Source organism: Topomyia yanbarensis, chromosome 1, assembly GCF_030247195.1.
Source record: "Topomyia yanbarensis strain Yona2022 chromosome 1, ASM3024719v1, whole genome shotgun sequence".
In the NCBI taxonomy this organism is placed as follows: domain Eukaryota; kingdom Metazoa; phylum Arthropoda; class Insecta; order Diptera; family Culicidae; genus Topomyia; species Topomyia yanbarensis.
Genome location: NC_080670.1, coordinates 174,978,788 through 174,999,681, shown reverse-complemented (window position 1 = coordinate 174,999,681; position 20,894 = coordinate 174,978,788). Strand labels below are relative to the sequence as shown.

Sequence of the window (20,894 nt, the reverse complement as noted above, 5' to 3'; positions counted from 1 at the left end):
ACCATTTGTTGCAACTATGGAAACGACGACGGGCACTCAGCAGTCAGCCACAGCCTACCCGGAGTGTAGTTGCTTGAAAGTAATATATAGAGTTGACCGTTTGTTGGCGTTGCCGTTCTTCAGCCACAAAACAGCACGGGTTCTGTCAAAAAGGAATAATTTCAATAATACTATACCAAGGCCTTCGAATGTCTGTGCGACCACCTTCATAGAGTAACCGGTCCCGTTGATTGCCTGATCGACTAACTTAACAAGCGATAGTAATAGATTATCGCCCAAATCCTACAAATATATCGTAAGAGGGGGAACCGCCTCCGTGACTTGAACCCGTTTCTCGCGATTTTAGCAGTCGTTAATTTGCGAATTAAGATATAAGCTCTACTCAAACCGGTCGATTATGCAAACCACGTGGCCGGTAGATTATGATGAGGCTGTCCACAGCAGCCTCCGAAGCGCTGCTGAGTGGAGCGGCGATGGTAAAGGAAAACTAATGATATGCACGCGAACCAACTCGCGGAATGTGGTTCGCGCTGTGAAGGTGGACAACAAAATTAATCAAGATACCTTCACTTTCTCTACCGTGCAGCTGTCAGTTATTGGTTCACATCGAACCGGTAGCCGGCTGTCCTTGCCCAAGGAGATTCCGGTTGCTACTTCACCAACCTTCTCCCCGGACTTATATAGGTAAACTGTGTGTATCAATCAACTCTCACCTGCTTTGTGATTCTTCGACTCTTGGCGACGTTTCTTCAGAGCCGTCAGGAGATCGTCATTACTGCGGAACGGACGAATGCTGGGTCGGATCTTTTTCGGCGACTCGGTTGTGGTCGTAGTTGTCGTAACGATGGGCCGGACTACTGGTGATTGGTCGTCTCCTTCCTCTCCCTCAACGCGTTCACCCTCTTCGTCGACGTATTCGTCCTGCGATTAAAGAAGTATATATAAATATTGTATTTTGGACTCATAAATGTCAATGTTTGTAGATTTGTTTATACGAAATTTCTTTATATGAAATGCCATGCAGTTCTTTTGTAAAATAGTTATACATTGATCTGAAAGAACTTTAAGAGATGTAGGAATCTGCGTAATATTTCCAATTCTACAAGGGGGTTCACTTATTGTGTATGCGTAATTTTTCAAAAATAACTATATTTTTCCAAAAGGAAATTTAAAAGTTTGCGTTATTATTTATAATTTGTATTCAAAACTGAAGGTATAACTTTGTCGGTCATTTTGAATTGGGTTATTAAATAAATGAACAATATTTTCTCTTATTTCATAAACCGACGGAGCTCATTTTTAAATATAACAACCCTCTAAGAACGATTGGTTTCAAAGTCATCCAATGAAGAACGTTCGTTGGAACAACGGTAGACGACGTCCGAATAACCATTCAACGGAGGTCCATCGTTGGACTCGTGTTGAACAATTTTGAAACATTTCTTTGGACTTCTCAGTGAGAATATCTGTTTTCAACCTTTCAAACTTCAGAATGATTTTTAATTATTTTCTATAAAAATGTAAACACGTCCTCGTTTGACACTATCGATCTTCCTTGACAGTGAATTTAGCCACATGGGTTAACGTTTTTGACAGTTATCTCAGCAAAAGAATGAGGATCAAGGTAATTTAATGAACGATGTGGTAGTTATAATTCAATGTTGTAATTTTTTTTTGTTTTATTTTGCGTACAACATAGGTGATAAAAAGTTCGATTAAATATGTTTAGCGTCAGCAGCATCGAAAATATCGAAAACAGCATATGGCTTAATGACCCAATTGTCTATGGGTCATTGCAAGATGATATCCTGTGAGTAAAAATGCTCGAAAAAATGACAGCTTGTTTACATGGTGTTAGAATTTAAAAACAAGTTTCTTGTACTGGGTGAAATCAAAAAAAAAAATTACAAGCTCTCTGAACTGTCATAAACGTGAGGTTATACATTTCATGCAATGTTCTACGTTATCCGCTGTCAGGTTGATTTAGCTCGGTAGCGTTTCTGTCGGAAAGAGCTGCTTTGGTTTACATTTTAAGCAAAAACCGTCAATGTGGTCAACCGATCTTCACATAAATCGAGAGAATACTACAGAAAAGATAGGAGCACCGATTGTCTTTTCCGAATAGCTTCTAACGTTTAAAAATTTCAAGATCTCAAATTCGTTTTTCTCGAAAAGTGCTTGTCCTAAAATAGCACAACTGCGACGAAGTATCGAAAGACTGTATTTTTTTCAGAACTTGAGATGGACGTCTGTTTTAAGTGAAAACAAAGTCATATTTGTTTACTGATTTTCAGCGAAATATTTCCCGAGTCTCAGCAAACAATTGTAGCTTTTACTGTGATCTCAGTAAAAAATGGCCTGGCCGAGGGTTTGGCTGGTCAAATTTCGAAAAAAATTGCAAAAAATGCTGAGATACGGCAAAAAAATTATGTGTGAATATGTTAAATTCAGTATTTACAGCTAAATTGACAGCTCGTGTGCATTAAGACAATTCTCGACAAACATGTCAAATGGTCCTAAGTGCTAATGAGAGCCTCTCTATGTTTACTTTCTCTTTCGCTAATAACTCGGCAGTTTATACGTTTGTTACTCAACTCTTAGCAGAATAAGCTAGTCAAAATCAGAGTTTTTCGATATATCCCGAAACAATATTGAAAAGTTTTAAGATGACGCCGTAATAATCGAAAGAGAAAGTAAACAAAGAGAGGCTCTCATTAGCACTTAGGACCATTTGACATGTTTGTCGAGAATTTGGTCTGAATTGTGTCATTTCATTACAAAAGGGGATTTCTACTAACAGCAACCTTTTAGTAAATACAAGCTCACTTTATCAATAAACTTACCTCAGCATACTCGGGCGGTGGCGTCGTCGTGGTCGTCTTCGAAAGTGGGTTCTGTCGACCAATATTACCCCTCCGCAGAAGCAGGTTATTCCTATTGTTGTTCTTTGGTTGATCATCTTGCGACAGTACGGAAGTCGATAGCGCTGCTAGGCATAACGCCACCGCGAGACATGATCTGCGAAAGAAAAGGAAAACAGAAAACTGTTAGGAACAATTTTGTTTTGTTTTAACCGGAAAAAATAGGAGAGTTCCTATAGTTAGGCGGAAACAAAATCCTGGCATCTTATACAAATGTTCAACCTTTAACCGAATGTTTTTATGGCCAGGAATTAGTAGCAACTGGCTCAAATGGCACGTTCCCCATGTTGATTTCAGATTTGTGCCTAGCCATGATTTGTCTTTTCATCATCTCCCTGACAGCAAGGATTGGCGAAGTATTCTTCACTACCAAGGGAATGAAGACACTTCTCGATGCCCGGATATATCAACACCCCTGGGGGGATATTGTGATTAGAGATGGGCGGGTATGGTTTTTTTTGTATCCGGACCCGACCCGAACATTATTTATGTAAAATAACCCGACCCCGACCGGCACCCGCATTAAAAAAATTAAAAACTGTATCCGACCCGATCCCGATTTTCAATAAATAAATTTAACCTCTTTGATTCGAAATAGGGGAGCCCGGGGCTAGTTGGCGGTATTTTCACTTTTAATCTCTTTGTGGACTATTGATTCGCGTAATAGATTTAAACTCACCTTAACCTTCCGGAAGCACGCTGAGTGCACGCTGCCCTGAAAATCTAGCAAACAGGGTGGCCAGACCTACCGATTTATTGGTAGTCCTACCGATTTTGGTCTTCCCTACCGATTCCCAGACGTCTACCGATATTTTGTTATCCCTACCGAAAACTACCGATTTTTATTGATTTTGGACACATCCTACTCAACATTCATTTTTGGGTTGGATTTGATCTGAGATCTGTGTTTTCAGTATTTTACAATTCTGTGTCAACACTACGTTTTTGGGACAACTCGGCCTACCGATAACTACCGATAAACTTTTAGCGACCCTACCGATATTAAGGAATTCTATCTGGCCACCCTGCTAGCAAAATCGTCTTAGCGCACCAGCGGCTGTTCGCTCAGTGGGACATTTGCGCGACTTCCGGAGGGTTAAATAACACAGACTCCACAAAGTTAAGGAAATTCGTTTATTACGTACGAAAACAGCCACCCATGAATTCTTCAAAATAAAATGAAATACAACATATGAAAACATATTTTACATAATTTGAGGTAAAAAATAAAAGACAGCGTCATATGCCTAATACAACAAACAAAGAAAAAGGAACTCCGCCAACTTACGCCTTCCGCGAACTAGGCCGGGGCTCTCCTATTATTAGTTTAGCTTTCGGCATAATAGAAATACCACAGTTCCAAATTGTTTTCGGCAACAACACCTGACATGGAAACTGCCACTAATCATGATGTAGTTAGCGCGATGCGAGGACAATTTTCTAAAAATATTTTACTGTAAAATCGTAAAATTTGAGCTTATATGAGACTTCTTTTAGTAAATTTTCGATAAGATCAATTCTTCTAAAAATCATCTAAGCAATCATCATATTTATTTTAAACACGCTCAACTTCTGTCCGTCATGATTATTTTGTAATTTATTTTATTAAAAGATCTTGCAATGGAAAAATAACAATTTATATTCATATTTTTGATTAATTGGAACAATCTCGTGTACATTATTCTTTAACCCTCCGGAACTCGCGCGTATAACCCACTGAACGAGCAGCCGTTGGTGTCCAAAAACGATTTCGCTAGATTTTCAGAGCAGCGTGCACTCAGTGCACTAGCGCGACTGCCGGAAGGTTAATTAACGTTATCAATAATTTTTAGTAACGCCAAACATTTTTGTCAATAAAGCCATAAAAAATCTGCAATTTTTGATGTTTGGAAGTTGATTTAGACTATTTTTCTTATACAGATCGATAGAAGTCATACGATACATATCTTTCCCATACACTTGTATTTCTTTCTGAATGTCGGAAAGTTGAAGGAAACAGCCCAAATAAATCAAATAAGGCATCACTGTACTGTGTACAGCCAGCATCACTGCCATGAAAATTTAAACAATAATTAAACAATCTTTAAATGCAGTATTTGGTTACAAAGTATCGATTTTCTTAACAGTATGGTATCTAATCATCCCCCAAAATGCTAAACGTCCTTTGGAATGCTTGAATATTGTGTTTAGCGCAGAAAACAATTTGTTTGTTTATTGTGTCTGCAGACAAAAATCAGAAGCGACTTGTCGCTCGTCAGCATACGTTACCCCAGCGAAGTTCATAGTTTCTTGATGTAGTCTAGACTTTGTTAAATGTTTTGATTATAAACAAATAATTCAAAACCAATCTTTTTGTGATTCTTAAAGAAAAAAATTCAAATTAGAGCCATACAATCGCATTTAAAAGTTCTATATTATGATATTCATTTATCATGATCTCACATGATTAAAATAAATAAGAAAGTGATTGATTTTTAGTAGCATGTCGACTATAACCATGACAACACAAAATATAAGATTAACTATAGTTTTATTGACGAAAATTTCTTTGTTTATTTTATTCATGAAATGACAATTCCACTGACGTCGCTACACGCTCGTAAAAAGTTACTCAAAAATGAGTTTAATCCCACCCATTTCCAGATAAAGTGGAACAACCCTTAAATTGAGTAATTCCGGAGTTACTCAAATTTGAGTAAGCCAGCCTGAACCAAAAACTGAGTAATTATTACTCGGTTTTTGAGTACAATATTATCTACACTAAACCCAAAAGTGCTTCACTAGTACTCAGATTTTGAGTTCAACATTGCTCAAATTTTGAGTTCAGTACAAATTTAACAAAACCAAAAATTAAGTAATTATTACGCAGACTTTGAGTTGAACATTACTCAAATTTTGGGTTCAGTAGAACTTCAACAAAACCAAAAATTGATCGATTTTTACTCATATTATGAGCAGAAGCTTACCCAATTTTTGAGTAGACAACAAAGCCAGTTGTAATTCCTCAGTTTTTGGGTAGAATATTACCCAATTTATGAGTGCAATATTCCTCTAAGAACGGTTGGTTTCAAAATCGTCCAATGAAGGACGTTCGTTGGACCAATTTGGGCATCGTCCAAATAACCGTTCAACGAACGTCCATCGTTGGACCCGTGTTGAACGATTTTGAAACAATTTTTTGGACGTCTCAGTGGGATTTCATTAAAACCCAGTAAAGTTCAGCCGGAAATGAGCCGGAATTGCAGCTGTTTCCAGTCAGTATTCCGGCTCCAGTGACACAATCGATTCTAGTTAGAATAGGTTGTGTCACTGGAGCCGGAATACTGACTGGAGCCATCCGGATTATGACTTGCAATTCTGAATGGTTTCTGTAAGAAGAAATGCAACAACCGATTCCTATTTAAATTGGTTCATGATCGATTGTTGCATTTGAACTGGAACTAAACCGGTTTACATCCAGTGAAGAAATTGGCCGTCAAAATTTTGTTTTGGATACAACACAATGCAGTCTTTCTTTTCTTATGGAATATTTTTACAATAATAATTAAAGAAACTTCTGTTTATTAAATTTTATGGTTTTTAGTAAGTATTGTATAAAAAAGTTGTCCTTTTATTTGTTGTCAATACGTGCGCGGGAAACTTCAATAAAAGTTTGGACGAGTCTATTCACAGTTGTCCTCTGACTGTGCGGAATTATATTATATATGGCACATGCCAGAAAGTCCCAAAACATTCTAAAATTAGGTGGCACCTCCACTCCGAGAACTGCGTGGCATTTGAATAAAATTTCCACTGCATGAATAGAATTGTTAGTCTCGAATATAACTTTTTTCTCACAAATGACGGCATAATTTCCTCTTTTCATCGGGCTTGCTACGCACACCATGTGTAGTTTGGAATCAGTTGCGGGGGATGCCATGTATGTATCTAAGCACTCCTAATGATGATATAAAATCATTACATCTAACCTTATGTATATTATATTGCATTTACCCCAATCCAACGAATTAAAATTGAAGCCGAATGTTCTTCGCCTACAGTTGGACAGCCTACCAGCGTTCTTTTTTGTCCGCGAATTGGCATATGAGAAATTATTCTCAAGCATCCTCGAATGTGATCTGTGAATAGTTTTACAAATTTAAAATTTTATGACAGACCTTTGGGCTAAATTAAAAAAAATTATATCTCACCATCTTCTACTCTAGAGAATCTGGACGGTGAATAAGATAGACACTGAGAGAAGACATCCTCGATTTTGAGACCTTCTGTTCTGTTAGGATACAATCTCTCAAACATTTAACGAATCTAGAAAAAGTGATATGATATAAATATTCATATGTTCCGTGAATACCATAAAGTGAAATAGTAAATAATAAAAAATAAACATGTTACCACCAATCCTTCATATGAACACAGGTGTGGAAACATATCCAAGATATCATTAACGGGTTTCTTTTCTTTTAATAACAGTTTGAGGACTGGAAAGCATCGGTCCATTTCATCACAAATATGTTCTGCTACTGATGCCGATGCAAGCATTACTCGGAGCAATTGAGCCCGCTCTACAAGTTCAGTTGAAACGGACTCTTCTGCAGGCATAGTTCCTCGATTATATTTATGTTTTTCTGCAGGTAGCTGTTTGATGACATTCCGGATGCGATGAAATATCATGCCAGTATGAGCACCCTTTTCCTTGCCTCCGTTGCGCCAAAAGAAAAATGACTAGCATGAAAATAATTATAATTATATTAGAGAAATTAAATAAGCATAGAATAACAAACCTCATCAGGAGCAGTTGGTGTGACTCGCGTATTACTAAGTTGTGGAAATAATTTTACGATTTGAACAGCTGCCGCATGCTGTTGATCAACAGAAGGATACCTGCGCATTTAGAGATCATTGGTTCGTTACTCCGAAAAAGACCAAAAAGATTCCGTGAAAGATTAAGTTCTAAATTTCTTAAAAAAAATCTAAATGGTAAAAGTATGAACGGTATTTGATTCGTAATTCTTTGCATGCTGGGACACATCTATTTTCTGAAGAAAATCGGTCAGTTTATTACTGTTTTAAAAGTCTGTAAATGTCTGGACCAGGCATACGCAGAACTTTTTTTTAATCACCGATATCATACTTTTTGATCTGCCTCTCGTTTCTTCTGCTGCAAATTTTGTGCATTGGACGTATTCGGTCTATCCACTAATTGAATATTTACTAGAAGTATATGCTAGAAAATGCATGAAAATTCTCGACAAACATATGATTACGGCCTAAAAGCCAACTGTCAAAATCCACTTTGAATGGAAATTCCGGACAAACCGTTACACGCCAATCACAGATGTTGGTAGTAAACGAAAGAGAAAAGTTTTCTCTTTCATAAACTGTTGTGAGCTGTGTTCGACTAGTAACGGTTTGTCTGGAATTTCCATTCAAAGTGGATTTTGACGGTTGGCTTTTAGGCCGTAATCATATGTTCGTCGAGAATTACAGCAAAAGAGACGGGAATGAAAGTATGCTAATTCTGCATATTTTTGTTTCTCAGTGCAGCAAATCTGTCCACAGTCTGTAAATCTGGCATCGCTGTTGCTCGATTCAACGACATTGCGGCTTAGTTAGACCCTTTGGTCGATTTACGATTGAACTGTATATGTAAACAAATAAACACGCTCGCTATAAACAGAAATTGTATACCTTTAAATTCTGTTGGTTTAAATGTTTAAGTTATTATAATTCGTCGTCGTCGGTCGTCTTTATAATTTTGTGCCGGAACATGACGAATTACGCTTTCTAAGTACCACCGTCAAAGACGCATGTACGTTCTTATGCCGAAGTTTATAAATCGAACCAGATTGAAGATGTGAAAAGAATGGTCAATATTGAAATCAGGATGCGAAGAACTGATAACTATGTGGTTTCCTCTAGCAGTTTGTACTGTGTTTCATACATTTCTTTACATTTATAATCAGAAGTGAAGTTGTTTGGCCGTGCTTCATTACTATGCATACTTCATAGTTTCATAGGCTCAATGAAGTAATAATGCATGATACTGATTGACTACGATGTTTTTTGAAATAGAAGCTTCACAACGAAAGGCATTGCTTTTCTCTGCTCATAGACAGTGTTAGATCACCTGCATATTTGCTCGAAGGACTACTAAGGGCCGATTTCTTCATTCTCGCTTAACGTCTTAACCAGGTTTAAACGTACTGGTGAACCCGGTTTAAAATTTAAGCGAGGATAAAGAAATTGGCCGTAAGCCCTATAAATATGTATAGGCATTGCGCATTTCGCCGCAAGGTTGCTCTAGCGGAGAGACTCGTGCGCTTCAATGTAAACAATTCATTCTATCACACTTTAAGGAGTGTTCATAGTTTGATGCACTAGTATAGTAACAAATAAAACTTTCTACTTGCCTTTGACCGTCCATTATTTGAGTCTCCATTTGCTTGCATGCGACTCGTGTAAGATGATTTAAACCGTCCTTATCTGGTACGATCCCTTGATCCAAAATTGGATACAAAATTTTCATTCGGAATTTTGCGTCATCTTCGAATGTCGAACGGTTAATCTGAAAACGTTAAATATGTATAGTACGACAAGCGCTTACAGTAATTATAGTAGAAAGTTTACCAAATTTTGAACATTAGTGGAAGTCTCATCAATTTTATCTTTGGTCGGATTAGCTTCAGAACTATAGTTTTTTATTATGTTAAGAATTGTTAGACGGGATCCTTTTTCGATTATCCCCATTTCAACTAGGTCGGCATCGTTGAGCAGAACTAGGTTCTGATCGTTTATTTTTTGGGCTGAAAAGAGCGAATAAGTATATATATAAAGGTTTAAAGTGACATCTCAAGTTGTTTGCACTACCTTCTTGATTGTTGTTTATTTTATTATAAATTTATTTCCAAGTTTATTTCCCTACTAACTATCTACATATTTCAAACTTATATAGTAGTTTTCTTCTGAATCTCCGTATATACTCCATAAGTTGCATGTTTTTTTTCGTTTGCAAGTTCTTGTGTGATATGCGAATAACTTGACTGTCAGTTTTGAGTTTGTAACTGTTGTATTGTAAACAATATTCGCATTCGAGATGCTGTATTAGGCAAACAATTTGATTATCCGATTGCAATATATCTATTATCAAACCATAGGACATTTCGTTGCATACTTGGTATTTCGCTATCAGTCCCGGCCGAAAGCTTGTGTTATTTATTTTCATATGGTTTATATATTTGATTGAATCTGGTAGATCCCGGATCAGGAGTAAATTACTTAGAGATTTTTTGTGTATGTGCTTTGACGAAACGATATCTACCGTACCAATTTCGTATGAATGGTCAAGAATAGTGGTTATCTGTGCTAGATTCAGGCGCTTAGCAAAGCTGTTTGTTAAATTGATGAAATTGTTGCATGTCTTCGCTTGGGATTTCGACTCCTTGAATTTCGCTTCGAAGCGTAAGCAACTATGATTAACAACTGGCCCATCCTGACGAATTATGTAGGGATAATGAGAGATGTGATGGAATTTATTGGTAGGGTTGATGGCAGGGAAGCAGGATTTGAACAACTTGTAAAAACATTCGATTTCGTTTTCCAGATCGTTAATCTGATTCAATGTTAGCTTATTGGAGAAACTATAATAAGTTATTTTCATGAGAGCTTTAAGCAATGATGATAAATTTGAATTAAATCCGAGAATCTGGTTGAACATAAAAGGGAATGCTCGAAGGAGAAGCCAACATTGCGAAGCTGACTGAGGAATAGCATGTCCACGTGCTTTTAACTTCTCGCAAGTAAAATTAGCGGTAGGTTTATCAGCCGATTCAGTTATACCGTATTCGTAATGCTGTATAATTTGGTTGACTTGACTAATCGTTATCACTTTATGGATATTTACAGCTTCGTTCAAAACACATTTGATTACGACCATGACGACGCCTTCCAAAAGATCATGCATTGGATCAAACGTGTTATTTTCCGCTATGTTGAAATATTTAACTTCATTCAGTGCTGATTTTCGAATGATTCCGCATTGTGAAGGTGTTTTAGTTCCGCTTTGAAGAGCATTTAAATCACCTTGTATGCTTTCTTCAGTGCGATGAGGGAAGGTATCACCAATGTTTCCACAATGAAGTGCAGTACGCGTCGCATAGCACATTCTACAGAATAGACTTGATTGGGGCCCCATTAACTCGAAAATTTCATGAATTGCCAGCGTGTCCCCCAAAACATACACTAGAACTGCCCTCATCGTAAACTTTTCACTCCCATATTGTACTACAACACCATCATCTGATTCAAGCTCACGCAAATCTTGAATCAGCGGTTTCATAACGTTATTGTAGCCATATTTTTTTACATCTCTTGAGCGAACTGTAAGCGTTAGATATATCCTGTTGGAGGATGAATTAATTGCGGGGTGGAGATTCTCAATTTTAACACTGAAATTGGTAAGTTTTTTTTTTGATTTGCGTGATCCCAAAGGGTTCAGATATTCGACATCGTCCAGATGAAGCGAGAGTCGTAATGCATCGGGAAACCGTGTCAGGAACGGGTGCGTTTTGAAACGTTGACCATCTTTGAAACCGCACAAGATATCGTCATTCACTGCTTCTTCTGCTATCATCTTGCGAGCTCCGGGATTCTTCATAACCAGTGCTAAAATGCTGGTTAGTGGAATATAGTGAGCAACGTCTTTCACTATTTGTACACTTTTTCTTTTGCCTAGTTTGGTAATCGCAGGGACAGTTTTAGTGATTCTAGTTCTTCCCAAGACTTCTTCCCTAGGGTTTGGCACAGCACAACCCGCAACTCCAGACAAATATGCTAGGTTGTCTTTTGGAGAAGCTACGTCTGCAAAAATTCCATCCAAAGATGCGTCGTTTATAAATTTCAAAGCGTCGGTATCGTTTAATGGGATCGACTTCGATTTCAAAAATTCTCTGAATAGATTCAACATGTAACACTCGTAATCTTCTATAAGATTCGAGGTAACCTGTAAGAACTTTTTGATTTTTGTCTCGGGAAGAGATACATCTTTTCGCAAATCTGTGGCGAATTTACTAATTTTCTTAGTAATTTCATCCAACGACGGCGCCGTTTTAAAGAATATGGTATTCGTTATTCTCAACAGATAATCATCATCTACGAGCATATTTTCCGGATGATTATTTTGAATTTGTTCAACAGCGTCATGGTCGTATGAAATATTTGTAGAATTTTCTGTAATTAGTGGATGAACACTCTCTATGTGCCGTTTCAAGCTCTTAAACCTCTGGTACAGTGAACCACATTCTGAACAAAGGAAAGGTTGAGCGGCTGCTTTGCTGGTGTTCAAATTGTGTACCAACCGGAAGTGTTCCTTCAATTCATCCACGTGTCCAGGAATCATCTTCCCACAATTTGGCACATGGCATGAGAAACCTGAAACCTTACACTTTTTTCCAGTATATATATATATATATATATATATATATATATATATATATATATATATATATATATATATATATATATATATATATATATATATATATATATATATATATATATATATATATATATATATATATATATATATATATATATATATATATATATATATATATATATATATATATATATATATATATATATATATATATATATATATATATATATATATATATATATATATATATATATATATATATATATATATATATATATATATATATATATATATATATATTGTGAATATTACCTCGCAACTTCATTGCAGTTTCAGCATCCACCTCTTCCGAAATCTTCTGCATGCTGGTTGTTCAAATCCACTCTTTCAATTAAAATGTATTTTACACACTACAACTCTAGCTTCAACTATTATAAATATTTGAACAAATTTTTATTTGTGAAAAAATGATGAGCGATAACTAAACGAGCGTGTACCTACTAATGGAAAATGGCGGATGACGCTTGGAATTTTTAACTTGGCGAGAAACGGCTTTTCCGTTTGGTAACTCCAAAACGGTTTCTTGTGTAATACCCAAAAATAGAGTCAGAGTTACTCAGAGATATTATACATGACAACTCAATTTTTGACGTTTACGAACATCATTCAAAACTGAGTTAAAAGTACTCAGAATCTGAGTAACTTTTTACGAGCGTGTAGAAATCTTCGCGTCGCTGGACTGTTCAGCGCATTGCAGAATAGTGCTGCAGCGACAATAGCTTTAACCAGCCCGGGGACAACTTGACAGATAGTGCTTGTTTCATATATGTACCACCGATTTGATGGTGGCGCTAGTATGCCTTTTCTGTACGACTACCACGAACAACGACACGAAAAAGTTTCAAGAGAAAAGCGTGTTTCGTTACGTGTGTTATGAACGCCGTCAATGCGGCTAGAACAACATTTAGAAAAAGCGAATTCCAAAATGTGGATAAAGAAAAATATTATTAGAGAATAAATTTATCCCTGATTGGAAACCGTCAGCAAAGTTACATAAATCTTATTATAGATTTAGCTGGAAGGTGTTGTTTTTAGCAACCGGCTCTCTTCCTTCCTAAACATGTTTTGGTTTTCTTGTTGTGTGAAGTTTGTAATCGGTAAATCATTGGTGTTATAAATGAAATATAAATGAAAAACTTTTTGGCCAATGAAAGTAAATCACCAAGCTTAACAATTCGTGAACCTGCGACATCTTGTTTCAAGTTCATTAAGAACGTCAAGAATTCTAGCATTTTGATTGGGAGAATAAACAATATATGTAGGATTTTCTACACATTTAGCAAAATTGGTTTTGAATAAAATTTGTGTGCTTTTATCAGAATTCTGGCATCAAACCAGTAGCGCTCGGTTTCAGCAAGAATGCTGCCAGGAATGTACAATTTTGTTCGACTTCGGCCAGAGTTTTGTTCGACTTTTGCAATAATTCTGTCCGGAAGATGTTGCGATGGTTTTGGTATGGATCCCTTCAGAATTATTCTGGCATTTTTCTCGGCTCTACCGGAGGATTTCATGCCTTAGGAGATGTTGATTAGTTTCGGAAGATTCCAATATAAGTGATAGTGGCTTGATTTTGAAAGTCATCTTCTTGTATTTCCGAAAATCGATTAATTTTCTTTCGGATTTTTTAAATTCCAAATGGAATCTATGTTTCCGTTTAAGTATGGGGGAATGAGGACAGTTTCTAATGTAAACAGCGAAATAAATTTGATGATAGAAATGCTTAAACTGGTTATTTTTTAGATATGGAAAATAGTAAATGGGATGCGCCTTTTTCAAATTTTGCTCCATTTGAGCCGCCATGACATCACCAAATCACCACAAAATTTGCTTATGAGTTCAATATATGGGAGCTGTCAAGTTGTCCCCGGGCTGGTTGCGTGAGTGCAAGTGCAATGGGTGCCCATCTGTTACATTCGAACTCACGTAACTACCATGTAAACAAACCACCGAGAATTGTCAAACGAAGTTCATCCGGCTCATTTTGTGGGGTTATGTCCGTTGGTGTAAAACCTAATGAAATTTACAACCAGAGATTCCAGATTTGCAGACTTGTCTGCAAATTTACAGACTTTTAATTTTAGATGCACACTTTTTTGATTGAACAGATATTTACAGATTTTTTATTTAGGTTGTAGATATTTAGATTTTTAAAAATAAAGGCTTTTGGTTACACTAGTTTTAAAGCTCAGCTTTATTACTTTAGGCTATTTCTCTCGTCTTATCCTGGAGTATAAATGCACTGACAGTTCAAATTGTTCTGCTTGTTTTGCTCGAAGCTCGATTTTCACTAGCCAGATACCGTACGGCATGACTCAATTTTTAGACATTTGTTAAGAGGCGAAAATATTGGAAGCCAATTGAAGAAATGTGTTGTTTTGGACATGCCGGTGAATAACAAAAACTTTACACCACGGTGCAACAACAAGGGCCCTATTCTCACAGTCCCGTCACCTAGTGACTAGAAGGAAATTTTCTTCTAGTCACTAAGTGACGTGACTGTGAGAATAGGGCTCCAAATTAAACGAAATCGACTATCACAAAAGTGTGTCGAATAAAATCGATTCTGTTTATTATGGATAGACCCTAACGCGACGTTTTAAATGTTGGCATAGAAATCATGGCGGCGTAGCATATACCTGGAATTTTCATTGCAGACATTTTTGAAAAAAGTACCTGTCATCTCTGGTGCTCTAGTTTACATTCATTACAATAGACTTTTCCAGCTGCGTTGGTATTGTGCCGTTTGGACGTTTGAATTGGGAGGAAAACAAACCGCTTCTGTGCTTAAGGGGAGGGCGGTAGGATAAAAATGCGAGATATTAGTGTGAGTATTTTGAACGTCAGATATCTCAATTAAGATTTCTGACAGCAAATTTACAACCACAGATGCAATGTATCGCCAAAGGATTTTGGTTTGTTTTCCTCACGAAATACCTAACCTCAGCCGGTTTTTGAAGTGCAAAATGTTATGTTTTCCTCACGAAATAATTCGGCACCGTTTCTTTTTTAACGGGAATAGAAAGGCTTATGGTTTCTATGAGGTCAATGTGTCCGATGCGTCAACCGATACGGTAATCTCCTTTTTCAGATCGCAGTCAGTTATGCCATTATGCCAGATTTATCTGGCAGAGCCAGAGGTTTTGGCCGTTTTGGTAGCTACCAGACAAAAAGACAAATCTTTCATTCTGCCAGATTTTTAACTTTTTGAAGCTGCTACATACACATTTTGGAAATTTGGGTAACAATGTCCCAAATTTTACAAAAATCGATTGCTGCACATTCTATGAAAACTAAAATATATGCCAAATTTCGATAACTTTGAGGTCGCTGTGAAGTGCCAGATTGTGCCAGACATTTTTAGTTGAATTGCCTGATTTTCTTTGAAAAATAATGGTTCCCATCTTTACAACATTAATACATCAAAAATGCTCGAGAAACTTCACAAAAAGCGATAAATGTTTCCCTGTGTAATAGTATAGAAAAATTTAGATGATGAACTTCCAGTTCAAAATCTATGGCTAGTCCCGTTCATTCGATATACGCTGACCTATAGGACGAATTAAATATTTTCCTACGAGGATGAGTTATCACTTTTTGATATTGGCGGAAAAAGCTCATCCAAACATTCAAAAACATTTATACGGGTAAATACGAAAGATTTAAAAAAACCCGACCCGACCCGATCCCGGTGATAACAAAATCCGAACCCGTCCCGATTGCTACGGGTACGGGCTCGGCTCAGGTATCGGGTAAAAATTCCCGTACCCGCCCATCTATTATTGATATAACAGAACAGCACTCCTGAATAGATATTGTCATTCAAATTCGTTTTAATCCGATTTAGGTCTACAAACATTCGCCGTGGCTTTTTGGAAGCTTATAGTTCAGCATACTCGATATAACCCTGTTTCGCCAGTAATTCCAGACATCGGTCATCGATACTGTAAAAATACTGCTGTATTTTCTTTGCAATCGACTTGGTTCTCAGAATTTGCCCGCAATGATTGGGATTCCACGGAATGTAAAGGAATACCTTATTCCGGTGAATGTTATATGGTTTGACAATAAAATGGAAGTCCCCTGCCCCTTCACTTATCTCCTCCAATTTCCGTTTCAGCCAGGTACAGCTTTGTTCGTTACCCCATTGAAACTAGAGATGAAAGAGTTAGGAGAAATATAAAAGAGATATCCGTGAAGATCTATTTTCGGATCATCCTTCAACGCAATCGAAAAGTTACCTTTCTCCATTTTAAGGGATTAGAAATTCCGAAAAGGAATAAAAATGATCAGTACGCATCAACGGTTTAATCAAAATGAGTAGAAATGTATATTCTATTAAAGACCACACAATTTTGTACTACCATTTATTCAAAATTAAACTATTACACTGTAGAACCGCAAGAGGGTGCTTCATCTAGACGTTTAAATGATCAAAGACGATGTACTTATGATTAGATCACGACAGTTTGAGCTCGTTCGGTACGAGTAAGTTTGCCAATTCATACGTAATACCGTCAGAGCAGAGAGTTACATTTCACACCTCTTTGCCAGATCGTGCAAATGTTGTGCGATTTCCTAGATTATAGTATATGCAGTTTTGTGCCACTTAAGTATTCCATCATTTCGGTGCCTCTCAAATTGATATCTGAGCTGTCCCGTATTATTAGGTGGGCATTTGTATCACTGCCAATTATCAGTGGCAATCTATTTCTATCACAGTATGATACAACCCTGCTGAAATCATCAGAAAGTGATAATTCATTAAGCGACAAATATGCCGAACGATTGACGTATTTCCTGTTTATGTTATCAACAGGCATATTGACTGTGAAAGCGCAAATACATAGCGAGTTATGAGATCGGATAAAAGACATGCGTCAATAACACTTCACAAGTAGACATGCACGAGGCATTTCACGTGGACTTGTCATGTCATTTTTATTGAAAGCTACGAAGACGAAGATTAGGTAGCTTTCCAGCATATAAGTTTCCTGTAATGTAGTTGCTGTACCCTAGTAACAATTGAGGTTTTATGGTACTCTTGAAAACCTTCTTAAAACTTAGAGTGCACTTGTAGTGTGCTATAAAACTTAAATTGCTACTTGGGTACGGTTATGCCGAAGATTAATTTGTGCTACTCTAACCATACTCGATCACAGCACTACACATTTCATTATCAGCATTTATTGTATAGCAGCTAGAAGATACTTTAGTTATAATCGCCTATAGTGAACCCCGAAACGGGTATTACGGACATGAACATCATTTGAATAGCACGATTTGCAAGAAAACAAACGTCCACTGTGTCAGAGATTCGCTGTAGGTATATGTGGTAACCCTGGATGGGAGATTGTAGTATGTTACCTGCTGAAGAGGGAAATATTTCCACATTTTTATCGAAATAATAATGAAATGCATTACCCTTGGTAGGAAAACACGTAAAGTTATCATGAATAAATGTTTAATGAATAAGTCTATATAGAATAATATGATTCAAAGTGAGTCCCTGTATATGGGACAATTATGCGTAGAGCTGCGCTATAGAATATGAATTCGTACAGTTCAGCGAAAACAACAGTAATTTGAATGACGAATTCAATTACACCATCGGAAGAAGTACACCACAAGCTCTCAAACTAAGCCATGCATCAGCATCCGTCGCACCAATTTCGATCGATTGTATAAACCTTCCTTGTATACATAATAAAGATTCGACGCTGCACGCGTGCGTTCGCCAATAATTGCTTCCCGCGTCTTATACACTATAGCCCACCAGCAAATGCATTATTGTCGTCGTCGTCCGTCTGTGAGGTTATGTGAGTATTGTCATTCGTTCAATCGCATGACCACCTTAGCGGTTAGGTGCGCGACAAGGAACGCAGAAACAAAAGTGCATTATGGTAATGAAAACCAGCTTTCGCGTTAAAAATGAAGACAAATACAGAAACAGCAAATCATGATGCAAAAGCGAAGAAACAGAAGAAACCAATGGCAAAAAGGTAATTCAACGACAGCAAAAAGGCACTCGGTGGTATACTTGAACTGATCTTTTACGATCTCGCGATCAGAGGAGATAATTACCATCAGGGAACGGAAGGCAACTGAACCTTCATCGCGATGGCAACGATTTTGTTATTTTTAAGAACAAAATGAAACTAACTTTGGAGTTTTGCAGTTAAGTATTCAAATGTTTACGATTTTACGAAACTAGAACGTGTGAGTGGTGGACAATACCCCGATTTCAAATGTCGAATCCCACGATATTTTGATGGTTTGACGTTTGAGACCCACTTTCCATAGTTGGTTGGCATATTGCTGTGCGGTGTTTCGCAGTCGAGCCAAACTTGTATCAAACAGTTTAAATAATAAAATGTAGGTAAATCGGTTGGAACTACATAGTTGCATATGGTTAGTCGACACAGAGACAAGCGATGCAGAGGAGAACGTAGAGTGCACGAGGAAGAGGTGTTCGTGATTATACACCGTCGAACGGTAAAATGTTGCAGCAGTTGTCCATACTTGCACGTCGAGATTGCTTTTGGAATTATAATCCGCATAGAGAGAGAGAGAGAGAGAGAGTTCAACGAGCACAAAAACTGAGTTTTTTGGGTACATATTAGGTTTGTTCCAGTACACGGAAGTCACTCCGGAGTAAACAGGAGCAAAAAATCTTTGCTCCTTTTTACTCCGGTTTGCTGACAGAAGAAAAAAGAGAAGAAGAGAGTACAGGAACGATTTTCTCCGGAGTACTTCCAGTTTCTCCTGGTACTGGAACAGACCTATTGATTCTTGATAAATAATTCCTCCAGGATTGGCTCAAACTATTGAACATCAATACACATTTGAAGATTTGATCGGTTATTTAGAAATGATAGTTGATCTTATAGGATATTGAGTTCCATTTTACAAAATAAAGTCTAATGCTGATTTCGGTTTTAGATCAGAGTCGCTCTAGGTTCGCTCCAATATTTACAAAATCCATACAAAAGTGACAGCTCAGAGCGAACCTAGCGCGGCTCGGCTCTAAAAATGAAATCAGCATAAGATTAATGATATTCGAACATTCTCAACTATTCCGAACTAAGAAATAACAGATTCCATAACCATGAAGATGCTAATTGATGATATTGTTATCGAATAAGTTCTCAATAAGCTTTGGAAATTAAGAAAAAAATCAATGACTATGATATTATCGAAAATGCGGTAAGTTTTACTAGCGAGTAGCATCCACTAATGTAACATCTAGGAAAATATTTATTGTTTACAAAGATTAAAGTTCATTTGTGATTGATATTACTTACTCATTCGAATTGCTACATTTTTAATGTCATCCTGATCGTATATCGTACACAAATGTTGAATTTTTCAATGCCAAAATCCTCATTTCGTTTTTTACTAATGCAGCCCTTTAATGGGAATCTTAAATGATCTAATAGTGCGCTTTAGACTCACTTTCCCTCTGAAGTGCCGCAGTGAACGATCGCCGCACAAAAGCGGGCTTCGATAGGTGTCGAAGCGATTGCACTTAAATACTACCGCTTATATTTAATAGCAATTGCAGATTTAAACACCACTCACTGACAGTACGGGTACAGAGTCGTGTACTGGTACCGTTTCACTTACTTACCGTACAACTAGCGAGCAGATGAAGGTGAAACTGGTCACTTGGGAAATCCCATTCAGATCTTCACTGGTAGACAAAGGCGCACTGACTACAATTTATGCCGCTTCCAGCCGGCACCACTCGACTGTCCTTGAGGCAAGGAAAGCAAGTCTGCGTTTTATTTTTTGCAGTGCAGTGCAGTGAAGTTTAGAGTTGAAGTTTGTGTGGTAAATTGAAACTCAGATCTGGGATATTTACCACCGACGAACCGACATGACAGAGGCATTCGAAAAGTGTCCCATGCAAAATAACGATTGTTTTGAAATGAAGCGATCACTACTGTCAAACTACAACTGATCGCTTCGCCATGTTTGAATATGGGTAGACTTCTCGATAAGTATATTGATATTACAGAAGGTGTGCAATTCCCTCAGCTGCGTATGTAGTGGTAATATGCATCAAAATTGTATTCAGAACTCATTGAAAATTGCATTTATTTGCTTTTTTGCTTGTAACGGACAGTTTTATTAAATAGTACATACATAGGATAATAAAAAGCTGGAAAAACGATCTTCACCATTGTAAAAGAAAGTTTGTTCGTTTTAGCTTACCTGGTATAACGTCGATACACCTTGGTTTTTGTGTACGCTGCATGTAATTAGCGGGAACCAATCGACCCGTAGGAAATAAATATAATAGTTGCTGAAGGAAAAGATGTTTAAATTTAATTCTTGCTTGATAGTTTGGTAGCGCTGATAAGGGCTAAGTTGTTTTCCAAAGAAAATGTTCTCTGAGTTGGAGATGTTTGTTCCAATTGGCCCTCGTTACTAGCACGGAGCTGTACAAACTAATTATTACAGTCAGTCCACGGAACCGG

The 20,894-nt window shown here is 37.2% G+C and overlaps 1 protein-coding gene across 5 annotated transcripts in view; it reads right to left on the bottom strand.

Annotated features, from left to right (window-relative positions):
* LOC131681847 (uncharacterized) overlaps positions 1–20,894 on the bottom strand; it is a 33,721-nt gene that overhangs the window by 2,090 nt on the left and 10,737 nt on the right. For all 5 annotated transcript variants that reach the window (XM_058962904.1, XM_058962938.1, XM_058962921.1 and 2 more), the window contains exons 3-4: positions 2,844–3,018; positions 714–921 (exon numbers count right to left, since the gene is read on the bottom strand). In XM_058962904.1, the coding sequence (XP_058818887.1) occupies positions 714–921; positions 2,844–3,018 (383 nt within the window). The remainder of the gene's footprint in view (positions 1–713; positions 922–2,843; positions 3,019–20,894) is intronic.